Source organism: Notechis scutatus, chromosome 5 (assembly GCF_049901735.1).
Source record: "Notechis scutatus isolate UNSWTSFEM ecotype Mainland chromosome 5, rNotScu1.2, whole genome shotgun sequence".
Classification (NCBI taxonomy): Eukaryota; Metazoa; Chordata; class Lepidosauria; order Squamata; family Elapidae; genus Notechis; species Notechis scutatus.
This window is the reverse complement of record NC_142013.1, coordinates 82651033-82667984: the sequence shown is the minus strand read 5'-3', so window position 1 is coordinate 82667984 and position 16952 is coordinate 82651033. Positions and strand designations below refer to the sequence as shown.

Below are 16952 nucleotides of genomic sequence, written 5' to 3'. Positions count from 1 at the left end.
CAGGAATCAAAAGTTCAGTGTGCATCAAAAGCAGTGATGCTCTAATCCTTTTGCCCTCACTCAAATGTCAGGGGATTGGTGTCATCATTCATTCTTCCTCTCCTCCAGAGTTATTATAAAACTGCTAAACTGTTAGAAGTTAGAAAATATATACATGTATACCTTACCTTGTCGTTACGTTCACATAGAAATTTGAGTCTTTGTGCTCTTTTGTGCATAAATACGCCATCCAAATGTCCTGTTTCCACTGACCGTATTTCAATAGCTTTTTCTCCCCAGCCCATAATCTGATTAGATCGAATGTAGGCTTTAAGATGAAGAAAAAAGCCACTATTAAATATAATAATGAACAGTAATAATCTCCATCTTGGACATTCTACATCCTCTTCATTTTTCATACAAAAGAAAAATTACATTTAATCTTAATGACATAAATATTCCTTAAAAAAATTGAAAGAGAATATTTAGATTTTAGATAAGCTTTTAACTAATTACCATCTTTTCTCTACTAATACAAGTTTGATCTAGTGCTTAAGGCACCAGACTAGAAAACAGGAGACAGTGAGTTCAAGTCCTGTCTAAGTCAGGAAAGCCAGTTGGGTGACTTTGGCCAGTTGCTCTCTCTCAGACTAACCCACCCCACACCTTTGCTGTTATGGGGAAAATAGAAGGAGGAAGGTATGGAAGCTCTGGGACGGGGGGAAATGGTCCTTCTGGAAGTCCAGAAACGGGCCTGTTGTGAAACGGCTTCAGGTAAGCCTCCAGAACCCGGGGCAGGCTGTTTTCGCCTTCCCAGAGGCCCGGGGGAACCTCCGACCCATGGGAGGGCGAAAAACGGCCCTCCCGGAAGTACTGGAAGTAGCAAAACAGGTCTGTTTCTGGCTTCCGGTGGGCCTCCAGAGCCTGGGGAGGCTGTTTTCGCTCTCCCAGAGGCCCGGGGGAAGCCTCTGGACCCTTGGGAATGCAAAAACTGCCTCTCCCAGGCTCTGTAGGCCCACTGGAAGCCTGAAACAGAAAGTTCCGGTAGCCCATGCCCATCCCACCCCTGTGCTCATAAAAAAATATTCTTTCTTCAATATTGTTTACCTTCCAATGTATAGTCTACAAATAACTGATCCTTTAATAATATTATCAAGACAACAATACATAACATCAGATTATTTTTAGAAAAATCTAACTGGGTACAAGAAGCTTGAAATGTATTATTTCTGAACTTGTTGGCATGCAAAAATATCCCTGGGGTATTTTTCTGCAGTACATCTGAACACTTTATAGGTGCAATTATGCCTCCATGGTCAAATTGTTCTTTTTTTCATCCAAACCAACTAAATTTAAGTACAGATGGACTGAATAATATATTGGTATAGCAGCAATATAGTAACTATTATGTCCTCTGACTTAGCAATAGAAATAGAAAATATAATATCTGTCAATCTGTCATGATATCATAGATTGTTTAATAGCCAAAGTGACTGAATTTCAGATAAAGAACCATTTAGCTACTATTTTCTGTAAGCATTTTGTAAAAGCTTGGTGTACATACCCACAGATGTAGGCATTTCCCCCCACTGCAGAACCACATCTTTGGTGATCCTTCCATATGTGTTGACATATACTCCTTCATCCTCATAGCAAACAAGCAGTTCCATTCCATCAGTGTTAGGAAGAATAATGATCGCATGGGGCTGGATACTACACTGAATCTGCAAATACATATATCTGTCAACTCCTAGTTGGCAACAAGACATTCCTCATTTTCTCTGAATTTAACCACACATTTCCTAGACTTAGAAATAATCCACGGGATCATAAACGTTCTCAGATATAATGGATTTGTGTCACACAGCTCTTCTTTTATTTATTGCTTACCAAAGCACAAAACTCATCTTCTCTAGTATTTATGGAGATTCTCAATCATCCAGGTCACAGCTGTCCCAAAAGTGCTTTTCCAAAGGCAACTGGACTTATTGATTTTTTTTTTCCTTTGAAAACATTTTAGAATTAAAGAAGCCTCTTGGATGAGAAGTGAAATACTTTCAAAACAAAAACAAAAAAACGCAAGGAAGTCCCATTGTCTTTTGGAAAAGCACCTTTGGCTTATCTCCTCTAGATATACATGCTTTGACATAAATTATTAATTATATGCCACCCTTTCAGCCTTTAGTACTTTTTGGATGCTGTGTTTTTTCCATTATAAAAAAAATGGATTAATTTACATGGTTACAATCCTACATACTTACATGAGTTGGAAGATAAATATCATACACTGATCCTGAGTCCACATCAACTGCATGAAAACCAGCACTGGAACCATAGATCACCTTCAATCTCTGGCCTTCTTCTACAGTAAGATCCACTAATAATGGCTTATGTACCAAGTCTCCAAATGACTGTTAAGTAATAAAATATATACATATATATTGAAGAGATTATCTTGGAAACCACTATGGAAAATATTTCATCTGGAATGGACTAAGCAGTATTCATTGATTCCATCATTATTGTTCACTTGCTACAGTGTATGGCAATGAACTTGTATTATGAGAAGGACCCTTGCATGTGTATTTTAGATCAGATAATCGTATGCTTTTTACGATCTTTTACAAAAGTTTAGAGTTTGATTGCTACTGCTTCATTTCCTTTGTAAAAGCTACTGATCGAACTTTTACATAAATGAAGAAAAATACCAATTAAAAGCAAAGGGGGAGGCATTATATTTTAAAAGTGTTATTATCAAATTTCATCCTTAAGTAACTCTAGTCCTTTTTTCAGAACTTCAAGACTGCATTCAAGTGACTAGCTTTTCCCTTGTCAATCTTTTTGTTTCCATTTGATTCCTTCATCTATTTCTTAATAACCTTCCCTTTCTCCACCTTGAATATTCTTAAGCAAATCAACGAACAAAGCTTTATATCATTTTTCCTATGTAGTGCTGCCTAGCTCATCTTGCATGACTATTAATCTAAAACTTGGTAGTACATGGAAAGCTGTGCTTAATAAAATCCTGCGACCTGAAAGGAAAATAAGAATAATGAGGAAAATTACAACAGTTCTGATTGGGGAATTGGCAACAAGTCTCATGACTAAGGGACACCAGTAAAACGTGTATATTATTCCTCATACACAGGCTATGTTTCTACTAAAGCAATTATCCTCATATAAAAAGGAAGAAAGCAAGAAAAGATATCAAGTCATGCCCCTGGTTTCCTTACAGGATTAATGTCTCTCTTGGAGAATAAGTTTTTTACTTAATAGCCATAGACCTAAAGGACATCAACTCAAGACTTCCAAAAGAGTGTGGTAGATATAAACTATATTTCAATTCTAGACTAGCAATATCCCCTAATAGTACTGGTGAATTTGGATTTGTTACTGCCTAATGGATAATGGTCCCTATTTAAAACACCATATCATACTTAAAAAAAATTTCACAGTTAAGTTCACTCTGACATTCTTCAATGATTTTAAATGCACTTCAAGGGAAAGAGACACTCTTACCTTAAATGCCATAAATTTGTGGTATGGCTTTGGTGCCCAGGCATAGACCTCCACAGAACTCTTCAAAGCAATTACTAAGAATTTTATTCTTTCATATTTTACTAAAATTAAAAAGGACAAAAATATTTTGTAAAATTATTTAAGTAAAATGTTTTATATAGCTGATAAGGCATCAAATTTCAATATGTATTGTAGAAAATACATATATACACATCAGAGAGTTTATAGTCTAACAGTTCACAGAATTATGAACTGCTGTTCTAAAATCATCTCAAATTACATAATAATAATTAACATTACAAGTATGTAATATGGATACATAAAATATATCAATAATTATAATTGTTTACTTTCTGCATATAAAACATACTAAAAGTCCACTTCATTCTTTAGGCAGTAATACAGTACATATAGATTTGCTTACATTAATTCCCCTATCGATCAGAAGATCAGTATCCTGCTAAAATAATTAGGTTGCTATTTTTTCATTGAAACATTAAATATAGATTTTAGTTCAGACATATTCTTAAAGTATTCAATAACTCTTAAGGGTTGATATCAGCACTTATAAATACTAAGAAATGATTAGAAATGTTGGTAGGTAGAGAAAGAAAACAAGTCCACAGAGAATGACTATTACGGATTTAGATTTAAGATAAAACTAAAAACAGACCCAAAATTATGGCATCTCTTCTTTGCAATAGTCAGCAGCAGTCAATTACGTCTTGGTATTTCATTTATATACTTTCCAACAGGATAAGAGTAGCTGTGGGATTCAAATTTTTTTACCATTGGTTCTGTGGGCGTGGCTTGGTGAGCGTGGCAGGGGAAGGATACTGTAAAATCTCTAGTCAGACGTGGTATTTGCTGGTTCTCCAAATTACTCAAAATTTTCGCTACTAGTTCTCCAGAACTGGTCAGAACCTGCTGAATACCACCTCTGGATAAGAGGGTCAGACTATCTTCTTAATATTTCTTAATATATATGATCCTACTGATACACAATCTCTGCTCTGTTCAGAACTGGTAAAACAAGAACGGGGACAGGAGCTTACTTCTATGCTTTTTTCTTAGAACATTTTAGGAAGTATTTTTACACCATATGATTTACTCATAAAAATCAAAACTTTGTTAGGAAGTTCACTTACAACTAGAATTACTTTCAAATGAAGATAATTAATCACTTACCAACTTTGTAGTGTACACAGCCTTCTAAATCACCTACAGTTGTCCATCCTTGTTTTTTTTCTACTTCAGGATCATTGTGAAGGATCTTGTTTCTTAACCATGAGAGGTAATAAACTCTCAATTTGTTTTTCTTACCTAGGCATAGAGAATTTTCTTAAGAACAGGGCAAAGTTTACACTATTACACTATGTAGAATAATTCAGTAATTGCTAGAATTGTATGGAAGCAACGTATATGATTCTATTCTATTTAATTTTACCTGCCATAGAGATTCTTATTCAAAACATTAACTTTTTTTAAAAAAATGCTTAAGTAGCCCTAGTACTCCTACTCCAAATACAAGATATATGAAGACAAACTTCCTAAACTGTATTTTAAAAGAAAATATACCCTATCCCCAGGAACCGGTAATCTATTGAGAAGAAAGAATCTGTTAGTGATGACTCCCACTTGAGTAATGAAGTAATTTAGTAATATAAGCACAGAGATACTGCAAAAAATAAATTTCATAGCATAGCTATATTTAATAAAAACATGAAATATTTTCCTTATTTAAAAAAAAACCTTAAGAACACAAAAGAGATGCAAATCTAGCACTGTACTTTTTATCCATCAATCACATGATCAGAAGGAACTTAGTCAAGATGTAAATGGAATAGTAACTTCTAGAAGACTTTTTTATATAACAGCTGTTCTGTGGTTCTCACACTAAAACTTATATAGCCGCCACTGTCATCACTGAAGTGGCAGGAAAATTTCTGTCTGAATTGTGGGCATGTGATGTATTTAGGAGGGAATATGAAGAACTGAAGCAAACATTTAAAACTTGTGACAAATATGAAAGTGCCTAAATTGTATCTGATACTAAATTATGCACTACAGTAAAATAAAATAAAAAATAGCAAGTAAGTACAAAATAATTTGTCCAAACTGAAACAACTGACTTTATTACGACAAACATTATTATGAAATTATTATGAAATGCAATTCAATGTGCATGAATGTGCGCAAAAAACACCACCACCACCAAATAAAACTAAAAAAAAAAATCCAAGCTTGTTCAGCTAGTAGAAACCAGGAAAAGAATCAACAACAATAGAAAATGTCAACCAGGCATGGCTAGAAATAATTAAAGAGAATGAAAATAAACTTGCCAAATACATTAATGCCTGTACGATCCCAAATGGTTGAACTACACTTGAATTATATGTACAGCTCTAGTTACCTGATTTTAGCTAGAAAATGTGCGGAATGTAGCAATCATCAGAGCTGCTCCTTTCAGTATCTGAATGAATTATGAATTATGTTGTGCCAATTTATGCAAGATAAGGCTTGAATCAAAGCACCATGTCTTAAATGCAAATTTTGAAAGAGCATCTAGTTGGCCTCTATGGCTGTGATTTGATCCGCCCTTCACTTAATCCAACAGAGTTAAATTCTTAGCAGGTAATAATCTCATCCTCAGTGAATTTGTCTGATACTTTTCAAAGTCAGCTAAATTGGTAAGTTCATGCAATTTGAGGAATGCTGCTCTTTTTTTAATCTTAAAATTCCTGCCATTTAGTTTGCCTAGGTGTACTGATTTTTCTATTAAAAGAATAACTACTCTAACCACATAGTATATTACCCATGTATAATGGATGGATACCTCTAAATTTCTTTCATTTTTTTTCTCAATTAAATGTTATCTTCCCCTCATAAGAGAATTGTTAAAATCCAGTTGTTAAAATCCAGTTGTCATTTTAGCTCAATTTCATAGATCCATTCTTAAAAATTGATAAATGAAACTCATATTGAAGTTTTACTAAATCAAATCAACACTTCATCTTTAACAATGAAGTTATGTCTTAATAAAATTTAACAAAACATACTAATTTTAACATGAAGAAATCAGAGTACAGAATACTTTTATGTAGAAGGAGCAGCTATTTTATTAGACTCATATTTTGATTATTCTTCAGGAGTTCAAAGTAGCTCACAGCACTTCCTTCTCCATTTTTCTCCCACAGTAACAACCCTGCAGACTAAGTTGGTCAAAGAATGTACAACTGGCCAAAGTCACAGGAATAGTATGAATGAAAAGTAACATGCAAGTTTATATTACAAATTGTCATCATTCAGACCAATCCTGGCTGGATGTTTATTTTATTACATCATTTCAATTTGAATCAAATAAGTTATCAAAGATTCAGATAGTATAAACAAGAATTGCCTTTACCATGTTTCTCTGAGTTTTGGCATAGGTTTGGACTATCTCAAAATAGATATAAGCCAGATAACTTTACAATTTATATATGCTTGCTCTCGGCAGAGTTTGACTTTGTAATTCAGTAGCAATTTTTTAAAGCTGTGACTTATAGTCATAAAGCAACATAGTTTTAGTCAAGACATAATGTAAGCAAGGATAGTAGAAACTGTTGTGACAATGGAGCAATTCAATAAGCTTACACTCATTTTATAACATTGATCATAGAAACAGGTATTATTATTCCCCCTGAATATTCATCAAATTTTTAATAAGATAGTGTATTTATCAAACATCTCTTGGAAATAAAATGAAAACTATTATCATATAGTAAAAAAAATTGGCTTCTAATAGGTATTATTTGTTCTTCATGCAGGAAGCAGACACTTCTAAGTGTAAAATACAGGTGTCGCGCATTAGTAATACTATTAAAGTTATCAAAAAAGAACTTTTGTCTACCTGATATTGTCACCAAGACATTTAAACCTTCAAGTACATCCATTTGCTGAAATCTCCTTCTGTTTATTAGTGGATAAACTTTCCCTTGGCCACTCCGATCTAATAACATCAGGCCACTTTCTGTCCCCACTAATAAATTAACTCCTAGAATAAACAAGATTAAGACAAACATTTTTGGATTTACTATTGTGGAATATTTAGCTATTTAAATATCCAACAAATATTACCATGGTATAAAACCTATAAAGCTCCAGAAATGGCTTCGAAATACTTTATAGCCCTGGATCAGGAATGTTCATATTCAGCTTCAATTTTCAGTTCTCGGTAGGAAATATTTATTAACAATTTTATTGGTTACCATTAGAATCAAAGGCTGTCATTAAAAGTTATTAATACAATATCTAAACATGACAAACCAGACTTATCATTAAGAAACATGTTAAGTTTCATGTTCATAAGTAGGACTAGGTCCATATTTAATTAATAAGTCAGTTGCAAATATAGGAATGAAGTAGCAGCTAGCATAAGATTCTATACCCCATAAGGCAGCACATAAGATTTCAGAATTGAATCTCTTCTTGTATTTGCGGATCTCTGGGGTGTCACTCTGTGGCCGTGTATTTGTAGGATTGACATTAACAACTGATCCTTTTCTGGTTGGATCCTGCCTTATTGCTTCTGATCTCATTGCTTCACTAGTAAATCCTACTGCAGAGAGGGATAGAAGAGAGAAAAATGTAAAAAATATTTAGTAATCTTCTATGCAGATGTTATATCCACATGAACATATTTTTAATATATCATTGATCTCAAAATAATTATGTTTGATCTTTGCCTTTACAGAAATATAAATGAAAACATTAAAATAAAGGGACATTATAAATTATAAAGGAACTTTAAAAATATTTTTATACTATTGATTTGTTGCTACTCGTATAACTTACCAACAGAAGTCACAGTTGTTCCACTAGATGGAGATATCTGTAGTAATCTGGGGTCTATAAAAGGTGTGAAGGAGGATGAAGATTTGTGTTTCTGCAGTGTGTTACTAGCGGACTGAGTCTGCAATGTAAATTCCAAATAATCATCTTAATAAAACAATTTCATTCTTGAAACAGACATTTCATCTAGCTGTTCATTTCATGTATCTGTATTTTCAAAAACGTTTTTATCCCCTTTCCCCAAGTGCTACCTAGGTAGAGGCAACATGAGTGTTTTTTAAAAATAAGTAAAATTTAAAGTACCGCTATGATAAATTTCATCCATTAAACAGCCTTTGCTTCAGCTTTTACAAAATGTAATCTGAATGTATTAAGCTTTACACTAAAAACAGAAGAATCTCCTCCTGTTGAAATAAGGAGGCCCTGTTTTTTAAACTTTGGACTTTATCATCCAAATTGTTCTTTTTTATTTCATTGTATTACTTCCTACATTATACTGTCAATAACCAATTAGGAAGTATCTTCTCCATATGTAACGAACTATGAGCAATTAAAAATCAAGCTATCAGCTTTATAATTTTTACTTGTAATAGTTTTTAGGATATATTTTTTTTAATTTTTAAAATTAGATTCTTGCCAGAAAGCTGCAGCATGTTCTTCCACCATCAGTTTCACAGAAAAATATTAAGACAGTATTAAACAAGTGGAATTATTAGGAAGGGAAGAGTGTAAATGGTGACATGAAAGTGCATCGTTATAACACTAAACATGGAAAACACAAACAAGGAAGGAAAATGAAATAATGAAACTGTTAGAATGGCTTTTATTTGTCATATATGTGGGTTAATGTTGTACAGACTATGCTGCATCTTAAAAGAGAATGACAGGAGTGAAAAATTAAGTATGCCATATAAAGTTGATCTAGAAAAAAAGTAGTAATTTACATTTAAATTGTTTCATGCCTTTTCCACTCATACTGTTCAGTCTTATTTCCAAGTAAATTTCTATCATTGGACACCTTTCACTATGGCCTCTAACAAAAAATGTTTTTTCTCATTTGTATATTATTTTGCTTCTATAAAACATATCTCCTCCAGAAACAAAGCACATACAAGGTAACATTAGGAGAATAATGAGGCTAGCATACTATTCTACCTGTTGATCATACTGTGCAATTACTGACATAAGATTTCTTCATATGGAAGGCTCTCTTTCACCATAGAATGAATATATGATAAGCAAGTTCATGCTAATAAATGAAGCTTTCATTAGTAGAATAAAACCATTTTATACAATCAATTTGTATCAAATGGTGTGCAAAAATATTATTTTTTAAAAAAATTAAAATCTCCCTAAAAATTAGGAAGATCTTTATCATTGTTAACATTAATAACTGCAATGAAAGTTTTATTGTCAGTAAGGGACTCCATTTGTCATATTATCTAAAACAGTGGTTCCCAAACTTTTTAAGTCCACCATCCCCTTGGTGCTACAAATTCATCCTCAGTGCCCCCCCCCCGGGGGTGGGATTCAAATTTCTGTGGGCATGGCCTAATTTGAGGGTGTGGCTTGCTGATCATGTGACTGGCTGGGCGTGGCTTGCTGGTCACGTGACTGGCTGACGTGGCTTGCTGGGCGTAGCTTGCTGGTCACATGACCTGGTAGGTGTGGTTTGGTGATCATGTGACAGGTGGGCATGGCCAGGTGACTGGCAAACCAAATACAAGTGGTCCTCACTTAACGGCCAGTTGTTTAGCAAGTGTTCTAATTTATGACTGGCCTCCCCAGAGCTACTTGACCTATTTTTGGAGTTTTGACAGTCATGCACACACACACACACACACACACACACACACACTCTTCTAACCCTGCTGGAACAGGTCATTGGACTAGGATCGGCAAAGCATCTCTGATTAGATTCTAGCAGTGAATAGAATCTAATCAGAGATTTTGCCGATTCTTGTTCATTTGTTTTATTTGTATTTATTTTATGTTGCTGAATTGCATTGACATATGTGTCCCTTCTTGTGCACAGCCCCAGAAGCTTTTGTGATTCTTTGCAGCAAAAATTACCAACCTCTGGCTTTGCTCTACTTTCAAATGTGCTGTCACTGCCATGTTCTAGTGCCGGCCGGTGCAGGTCCACCCCATTGAGTTTGTTCCCCCAGAGGGACCTGCCCAAGCAAGTCTGAGTGGAGTGGTGCACCAAGTCAATGGGGTGAGCCTGAGAGAGGGAGAGAGAGAGAGAAAAGAGAGAGAGAGAGAGAGAGAGAGAGAGAGAGAGAGAGAGAGAGAGAGAGAGAGAGAGAGAGAGAGAAGGGAAAGAAAGAAAAGGGGACAAAGAAAGAGGGGAGGATGGAAGGAAGAGACAGAAAGAAAAAACAAATAAAGGACAGAGGGAGGGAGGAGAAAGATAATGAGATATCTATTCTAGTACAATCACCTGCTCCAGCAGGGTTAGAAGGGAGTGTGTGTGTGTGTGTGTGTTTTCCTTGAATTTACCAGTACATTTTGGTTTTGCCTTCTTCAGAATTAGCACTGTAATACATTGGGGAAAAGTATTTTTTTAGAGTGGAGGTCTGGTCCAATGGATCCTGTTTAAAGCCTCAACAAAATGTGAGAGCTTCCTCATAGTCTTGACCATGTTTCATCCACAAAATCTTTAATAGAAGCCAAAGATGTTTCAATGTACTGGCAAAGATGCTGGCAAAGAAGTTTCAATGTGGAAAAGGGCCTCAAGTCTAAACTAGGCCTCATTTCAATCTGATGCATCAGGTCTCTCTCTCTCTCTCTCTCTCTCTCTCTCTCTCTCTCTCTCTCTCTCTCCCTCCTTCCCTCCCTCCCCCTTTCTTTATCTGTCCCTTTTTCTTTCTTTCTATTTTCTCTTTCTTTTCTTCCTTCTCTCTCTCTCTCTCTCTCTCTCTTTCTTTTCTCTCTCTCTCTTTCCCTCTCTCAGGCTCACCCCATTGACTTGGTGCACTGCTCTGCTCGGACTTGCCTGGGCAGGTCCCTCCAGTGCAGCGGGCTCAATGGGGTGGACCTGCAGGACTGGCATCTAGAACGCAGCAGTGGCAGCACGTTTGAAAAGTAGAGCAAAGCCAGACTGGCTTTGCTCTACTTTCCCAATGTGCCTGCGGGGCCAGCGCCTCCTTTCTTCCACACTTCTCTTCCCCTTTCCTTCCTTTTCTCATTTCCTCACTTGCTTTATTTTTTTTCTATTTTACACCATGATAAAATAATAAAGAAATAACGAAGAAAAACCATTAGAAAAAGGACCCTTGTTATAGCAGCGCTTCCTATTCCAGAGCCAAGATATGCAAATTTCTGAGGGAAAAAAAGTTCATCGCGACTCCACTTCTATGTCTGCATTTTTATATTGGCAATTTCCCCCCAAAATGTTACTTTGTATATTTTTTTCTGATGAAAGTATTGATTGTTGCGCTTTGAAATGATGGGCAGATGTTGAAATTGTCTGAGGAAAGGAGCGAAAAATGGAGGAGAAACAGCCAAACTTTGTTCCGGGATCTTCACCAGGGGCTGTTTTGCAAGGAAACGTGGGATCCCAAGCCACAGAAAGAAAGGGGGAGATGCCTTCCCATTGGGGGCTGAGGGGGGGACTGGAAGGGGCTCTTTGAGAGAAACACGGGTCTCAAGGACGGAAAACACTGTTTTTTTCTGTAAAGCCGAGAGATCCCTATGGAAACCCCCCCCCCATCAAGGGGATGGGGCCTGGGGAGAGGATCCGTCTGGATTAGGGGGGATCCCTGCAGATCCTCTCCATCTCTTCCTGCATGGACTGTCAGCTGAGGGTTTTCCTGGCTTCCCTTCGGATTGGGGTGAGTGTGGGACTCCCAAGTCCTGGCTAGCTGTGGGGCTGCGCCTCATCCCTTGTCCGCCACAGCACCTGCTGGGGGCTCCCTCCTTCCAGACTGAGCTGGGGGAGCCTGAAGGACCCCTCAAGCTCTGGCTCCATTTTGCCAATCTGGAGTCTCGGCAACTCCAGCCTGGACACCCTCTGGGCACTGTGGGAACTCAAAGGGCATCTAGTCCGCCCCTCCAGGCGCACAGAGAAGAACTACACCTAAAAGAACTACACAAACTGCATTTTTATTTACTTTGCTGACAGATCATTTAAATAGAACTGGCCATTACATGATACAGAATTTCTCATGACATAACTGATATTATCTAACATACTGATATTACCTAAGTGTTGATATAAACCATAATTACATTGATAGTTTAGCAACTTGACAAAATTTCAATTCATTTCAGAAAATAAGATAGTCTTTTCATTCAGTTGAGTGCATACTTGGGTATCATGTGTTTCATTTTGTAAGAAGATTAAATGTGCAAACCATACAACTTATCAAATAATGAACCCTCTTAGTAGTAGTAACTAGGAAGTAATATGCTAGGAACTATACTCCCAGAGAAGTTAGGAAAATGTGAAAGTGGCCTAAATTGAGGGTCTAGAACCCAGTATACCATATTTATTTTTCTGGTTTGTTTCATTTTTCTAGCTTATATGACCTACTAAATTGACAAAGCTATCCATGACTTGTTAAATGCATCTGATCTTAAGAGGAAAAAGCACATGTAATCAAAGCAGCACATGGTACATAGAATTTGTTTTGTTATCTGAATGCAATCTACATCTATTTCTGAAATGTTTAGGAACTTTTGGTCATTTACCATAATTTTTATATTAAATAGATAAATAGATTTATTTTCAGGTGTTTTATCTGATTACTGGGGACAAGCAACATCACTGTGGTTCATGACATGTGGTTGATAATGCCTATATGATCTTAAAAAGCAATATATAAGGATTTCCCTTTTTCTAATGTGAAATAAGTAAAGAGCACTGACATGGAATTCCTGTTAATCACTTTTAGGAAGTAATGAGGCATATAATCTAATTGCTGTTTACAAGGTATATCTACTGTGGTTTATTAGCTTCACTGTCTTACAATACTGGAAGCATTGCAAGAACAGCTTTCTGCTAGCCTCTTTCCAGACTTTTAGAAATTGGGGAGAAACAAGAATGGTGTTCTTGTACACATTCTTCTTTACTACTAAAAGTATATTCATACACTATCCCAAGGCTATTATAAGGCATGGTGCTTCTTGGGGTTTCTAGAATCCAAGCTATCTAGCATTATAGAGTAGTCCTCAATTTATAACAGTTGCTTAAGACCTTTCAAAATTATAATGAATTTGAAAAAAGCTACTTATGGCCATCCTTGAAGTGAAGACTCTTGGACCAACACTGAAGTCTCGTGATTGTATTCAGGTGTTTGGTAATCAGTTCACATTTATGGCCAGTTGGAGAATTCCACAGTCACATGTTCATGTTTTGCAATTTTTTTTGCCACTTTCTGGCAACAATTGCCTATTGGATAAGCTGGATTTGGACTAATGATCATGTGACTTGCTTAACAACCACAATGACTCACTTAATGACCATAAGTAGACATAAAATTGAGTCTAGTAATATGGTGACTCAATTTATGATCACAATGACTTACCACAAAAATTCTAGGTCAACTGTGGTTGTAAATTGAGGACTACTTGTAATACTAATGTATGCCAAGAAGCAAATTTGCAATATATACAGAAGGGAATATTAATATAATATCAATGTTTGGATATATATCCATTAACATTCTTGCTTCTACATTCTGGATCAGTACAGGTTTACAGGGTTCTTTAAAGACAGTCCATTACTGTGATACATTACTGTGATATAACTGAGGAAAAATTGACTATATAATCCATCAGCCTAAACTGGAGCCCATGGTAAAATAGACTACCATTTCCAACTAATCACATTCAAATGTTGGATTATGGGGCACTCCAACAGATTGTGGTTTTTTTATCTCTTTCTTCTTTTAAAGGGTGTATCATTGAAATCTCACTGAATGATTGTAACACAGCTTAATCTACCTCACAGGGTTGTGGGGAAAACTGAACAATGGGATGTTATATATAGCGCCTTGAATCCTTGGGAAAAAGGCAGGATATAAAATAAAGGAATAAATATGTTGATCCTGATCTAGCCTCTCACATGATATAAGCCTAAAGATCTAGTAATTTTCTTGGGGCTGATGACAAAAGAAAAATAAACTGCTATATCATTTGTGAGTCTGGGAAAATGCAGTCTATATTCTAAAATAACCTCTAAATCTCTAGAGGTCAAGCTAGAGTCTAATGCAAGGGTCTTCAAACTTGACAAGTTTGAGACTTGTGGACTTCAACTCCCAGAATTCCTGCCCTAACATGACTGGAGGAGGAATTCTGGGAGTTGAAGTCCACAAATCTTAAACTTGTCAAGTTTGAAGACCCTGGTGACACCATACCCTTCTTGCCTAAAAAGGAGGAAATATCAAAATGTTCCAGTATTTTAATATGATATCAAATGAGGGATTTTTTTCAGTGAAGGTCTGACTGCAAATTCAACACATTTATCACCTACCCTTGCAAGTCTCTTATGACTAACTTAGTCTTATACAACTAATACTAATCTCATATCAAAACTTAGTTCAGAACCATCTCCTCAAACTGCAATTAAAGATTTGCCTTAGAATTTAAATAGTAGACACTTTTACCAGAAAATTACCCAATTAGTTGCAGACTACCTTTTCTCATTACTTAAACATGAACTGCCATTACAGTTTTAGCCATTCTTCGACTACTTGTATACCATTTAAACTGTCTTAAATCTTTTGGTGATTTTATAAGGATTAGCCTATTATGCTTTGCTTCTCAAAGTGAAAATTTGAAAAAGAGCTTTAAGTCACAGGTCTCCAACCCTCGGGCTATGACCCACTATCAGGCCATGGTCTATCTGGAACCAGGCTGTGTGAGCATGTGTGCGCGAGTAGTGAGGCAGCATACATGCATACAGGTACGCAGCTCAACTTGTGCAGGTTGATCTGCACGCTTTGGTCCAACATTTGCACAAGTTGATCTGCAAATGCACACATGCACACCTGTCTGCCGCTCACGTGGCCTGGTTCCCCTCCCCCCCTCACCAATCTGCCAGGATGCAAAGGTTGGGGCCACTGTTTTAAGTGGTTGAAAACAGGGGTATTTAACTTCCATGCAGTAAGCAATTTCAAAACAGACTCAGTGTGAGTAAGATTTTAGCCTACAGGACGAAATGAAACTGCTCCTATGCTAAAACTTGCACATCTTATGTATTTAGAAGAATTCTAAATACATAAGTAAGTTAACGTATCTTCTTTATTGCCAGCAGATGACATTTTAAATCTCTTAATAGCCTACAAACTGAAAAGGTATTTGTATTCTGAGAAAATAGTCTCCTATTTTATAGGCTCCTGTCAAAGCAGAACCATATATTAAAAACAAAAGACAGCTCATTTTAACTAACATTCTAAATAAAACAAATTTAATAATTCATAAAAAGAAATGAATAGTTTCCCTAAAGGTTCCATTGATGGTTAGATGGAGAAAACTTCCTTTGCATCCTTTTCCAAAGCAAGGATTCTTTATGTGTATATTTCTCCAACACTGTGCTAAATAAGGCAGCGTTGTTACTTGAAAAAGCCAATCACATTAGGATTACTTTTAGACACTCTTCCCAAAATAGCTTTGAAATAAATACTGATAAAAATACTTGGTTTAGGTGATACAAAAGCCATGCAATTAATCACGTGTAAAAAGCAAAACAAAATAGTAGTCAACTGGCAAATTTGGGGTAAAAATTCTGGAGTTCAGAGGGTTGGTACATAAGAGCTGAAATGTGTTACTTTGGGGGAGTGAAGGGACAGTGACAGGAAGAAGAGTAGCAGAAGGGACACTAGTTGGAAATCCTCTGGATACTGGCTATTAGGAAATACATTTATAACCCTGTGAAAGCAGCCAGCTGTGGTGCAAGACATACCTCATTAGTAGTTAGCTTGTCCTGGGGTGTCTGTGGGGACATGGTGGGTGTCGGCTGGCTGGAGGATGGGGAGGAGGAGGTGGAGGAAGTGGAGGAGGAATGGCTTTGCTGTAAGAGATCTGGCAAGAGGTGAATACGACCGGCAAAGCCATTGCTCTCATGATGGCTGGCTCGCTTTGTGTCAACTGTACTCTGTAGAAAAAACAGGCACACTTGTCTTGCTCAAGTGCTGTGTACAAGTCTATGCCCCTAGCAAAATGATCTATTTAAATGTTTCAACCAATGCATTAATCAAACAAGCCTTCACTGTGGAGTGGGGCTTACCATATTCATTTTTTCCCCTTGCAAAGCCAATTTCTTTACTGGCAAATTTAAGTTTCTATAAATCACATCTATGATGGCACCTGTGTGCATTCTCCTTGTGACTTTTCTTGCTACCATGCTTCCATTCAATTATCATTCTGGTGAATATCCTAATTTAGCTGTTTAAACCATACTCATGCCTTATAAATATGCGGGGTCAATTACAAAAATGATATTAACTTGAAAAATAAGAAATGTGACTAGTAAAGTTCATGCCCTTTGATGTACCTAACCTAATATACCAGGAAGTTCAAAGCAACAGATGCATTTGCTCAACCGTTTCTTACATAACCTCTCATGACATCAACACTATGGCTCAACATTTCTACTCCTAAAGATAAGCTGCCTT

At 36.3% G+C, this 16952-nt stretch overlaps 1 protein-coding gene across 4 annotated transcripts in view; it reads right to left on the bottom strand.

The window, feature by feature from the left end:
• Positions 1–16952, bottom strand: part of MAP4K4 (mitogen-activated protein kinase kinase kinase kinase 4) — a 155817-nt gene that overhangs the window by 3422 nt on the left and 135443 nt on the right. For 2 of the 4 annotated variants that reach the window (XM_087967177.1, XM_087967179.1), the window contains 9 exons: positions 16241–16432; positions 8335–8452; positions 7928–8098; positions 7391–7534; positions 4687–4821; positions 3499–3599; positions 2241–2390; positions 1544–1703; positions 168–307 (listed from right to left, as the gene is read on the bottom strand). In XM_087967177.1, the coding sequence (XP_087823303.1) occupies positions 168–307; positions 1544–1703; positions 2241–2390; positions 3499–3599; positions 4687–4821; positions 7391–7534; positions 7928–8098; positions 8335–8452; positions 16241–16432 (1311 nt within the window). The remainder of the gene's footprint in view (positions 1–167; positions 308–1543; positions 1704–2240; positions 2391–3498; positions 3600–4686; positions 4822–7390; positions 7535–7927; positions 8099–8334; positions 8453–16240; positions 16433–16952) is intronic. The other 2 variants (XM_087967178.1, XM_087967180.1) reach the window with 1 other exon arrangement.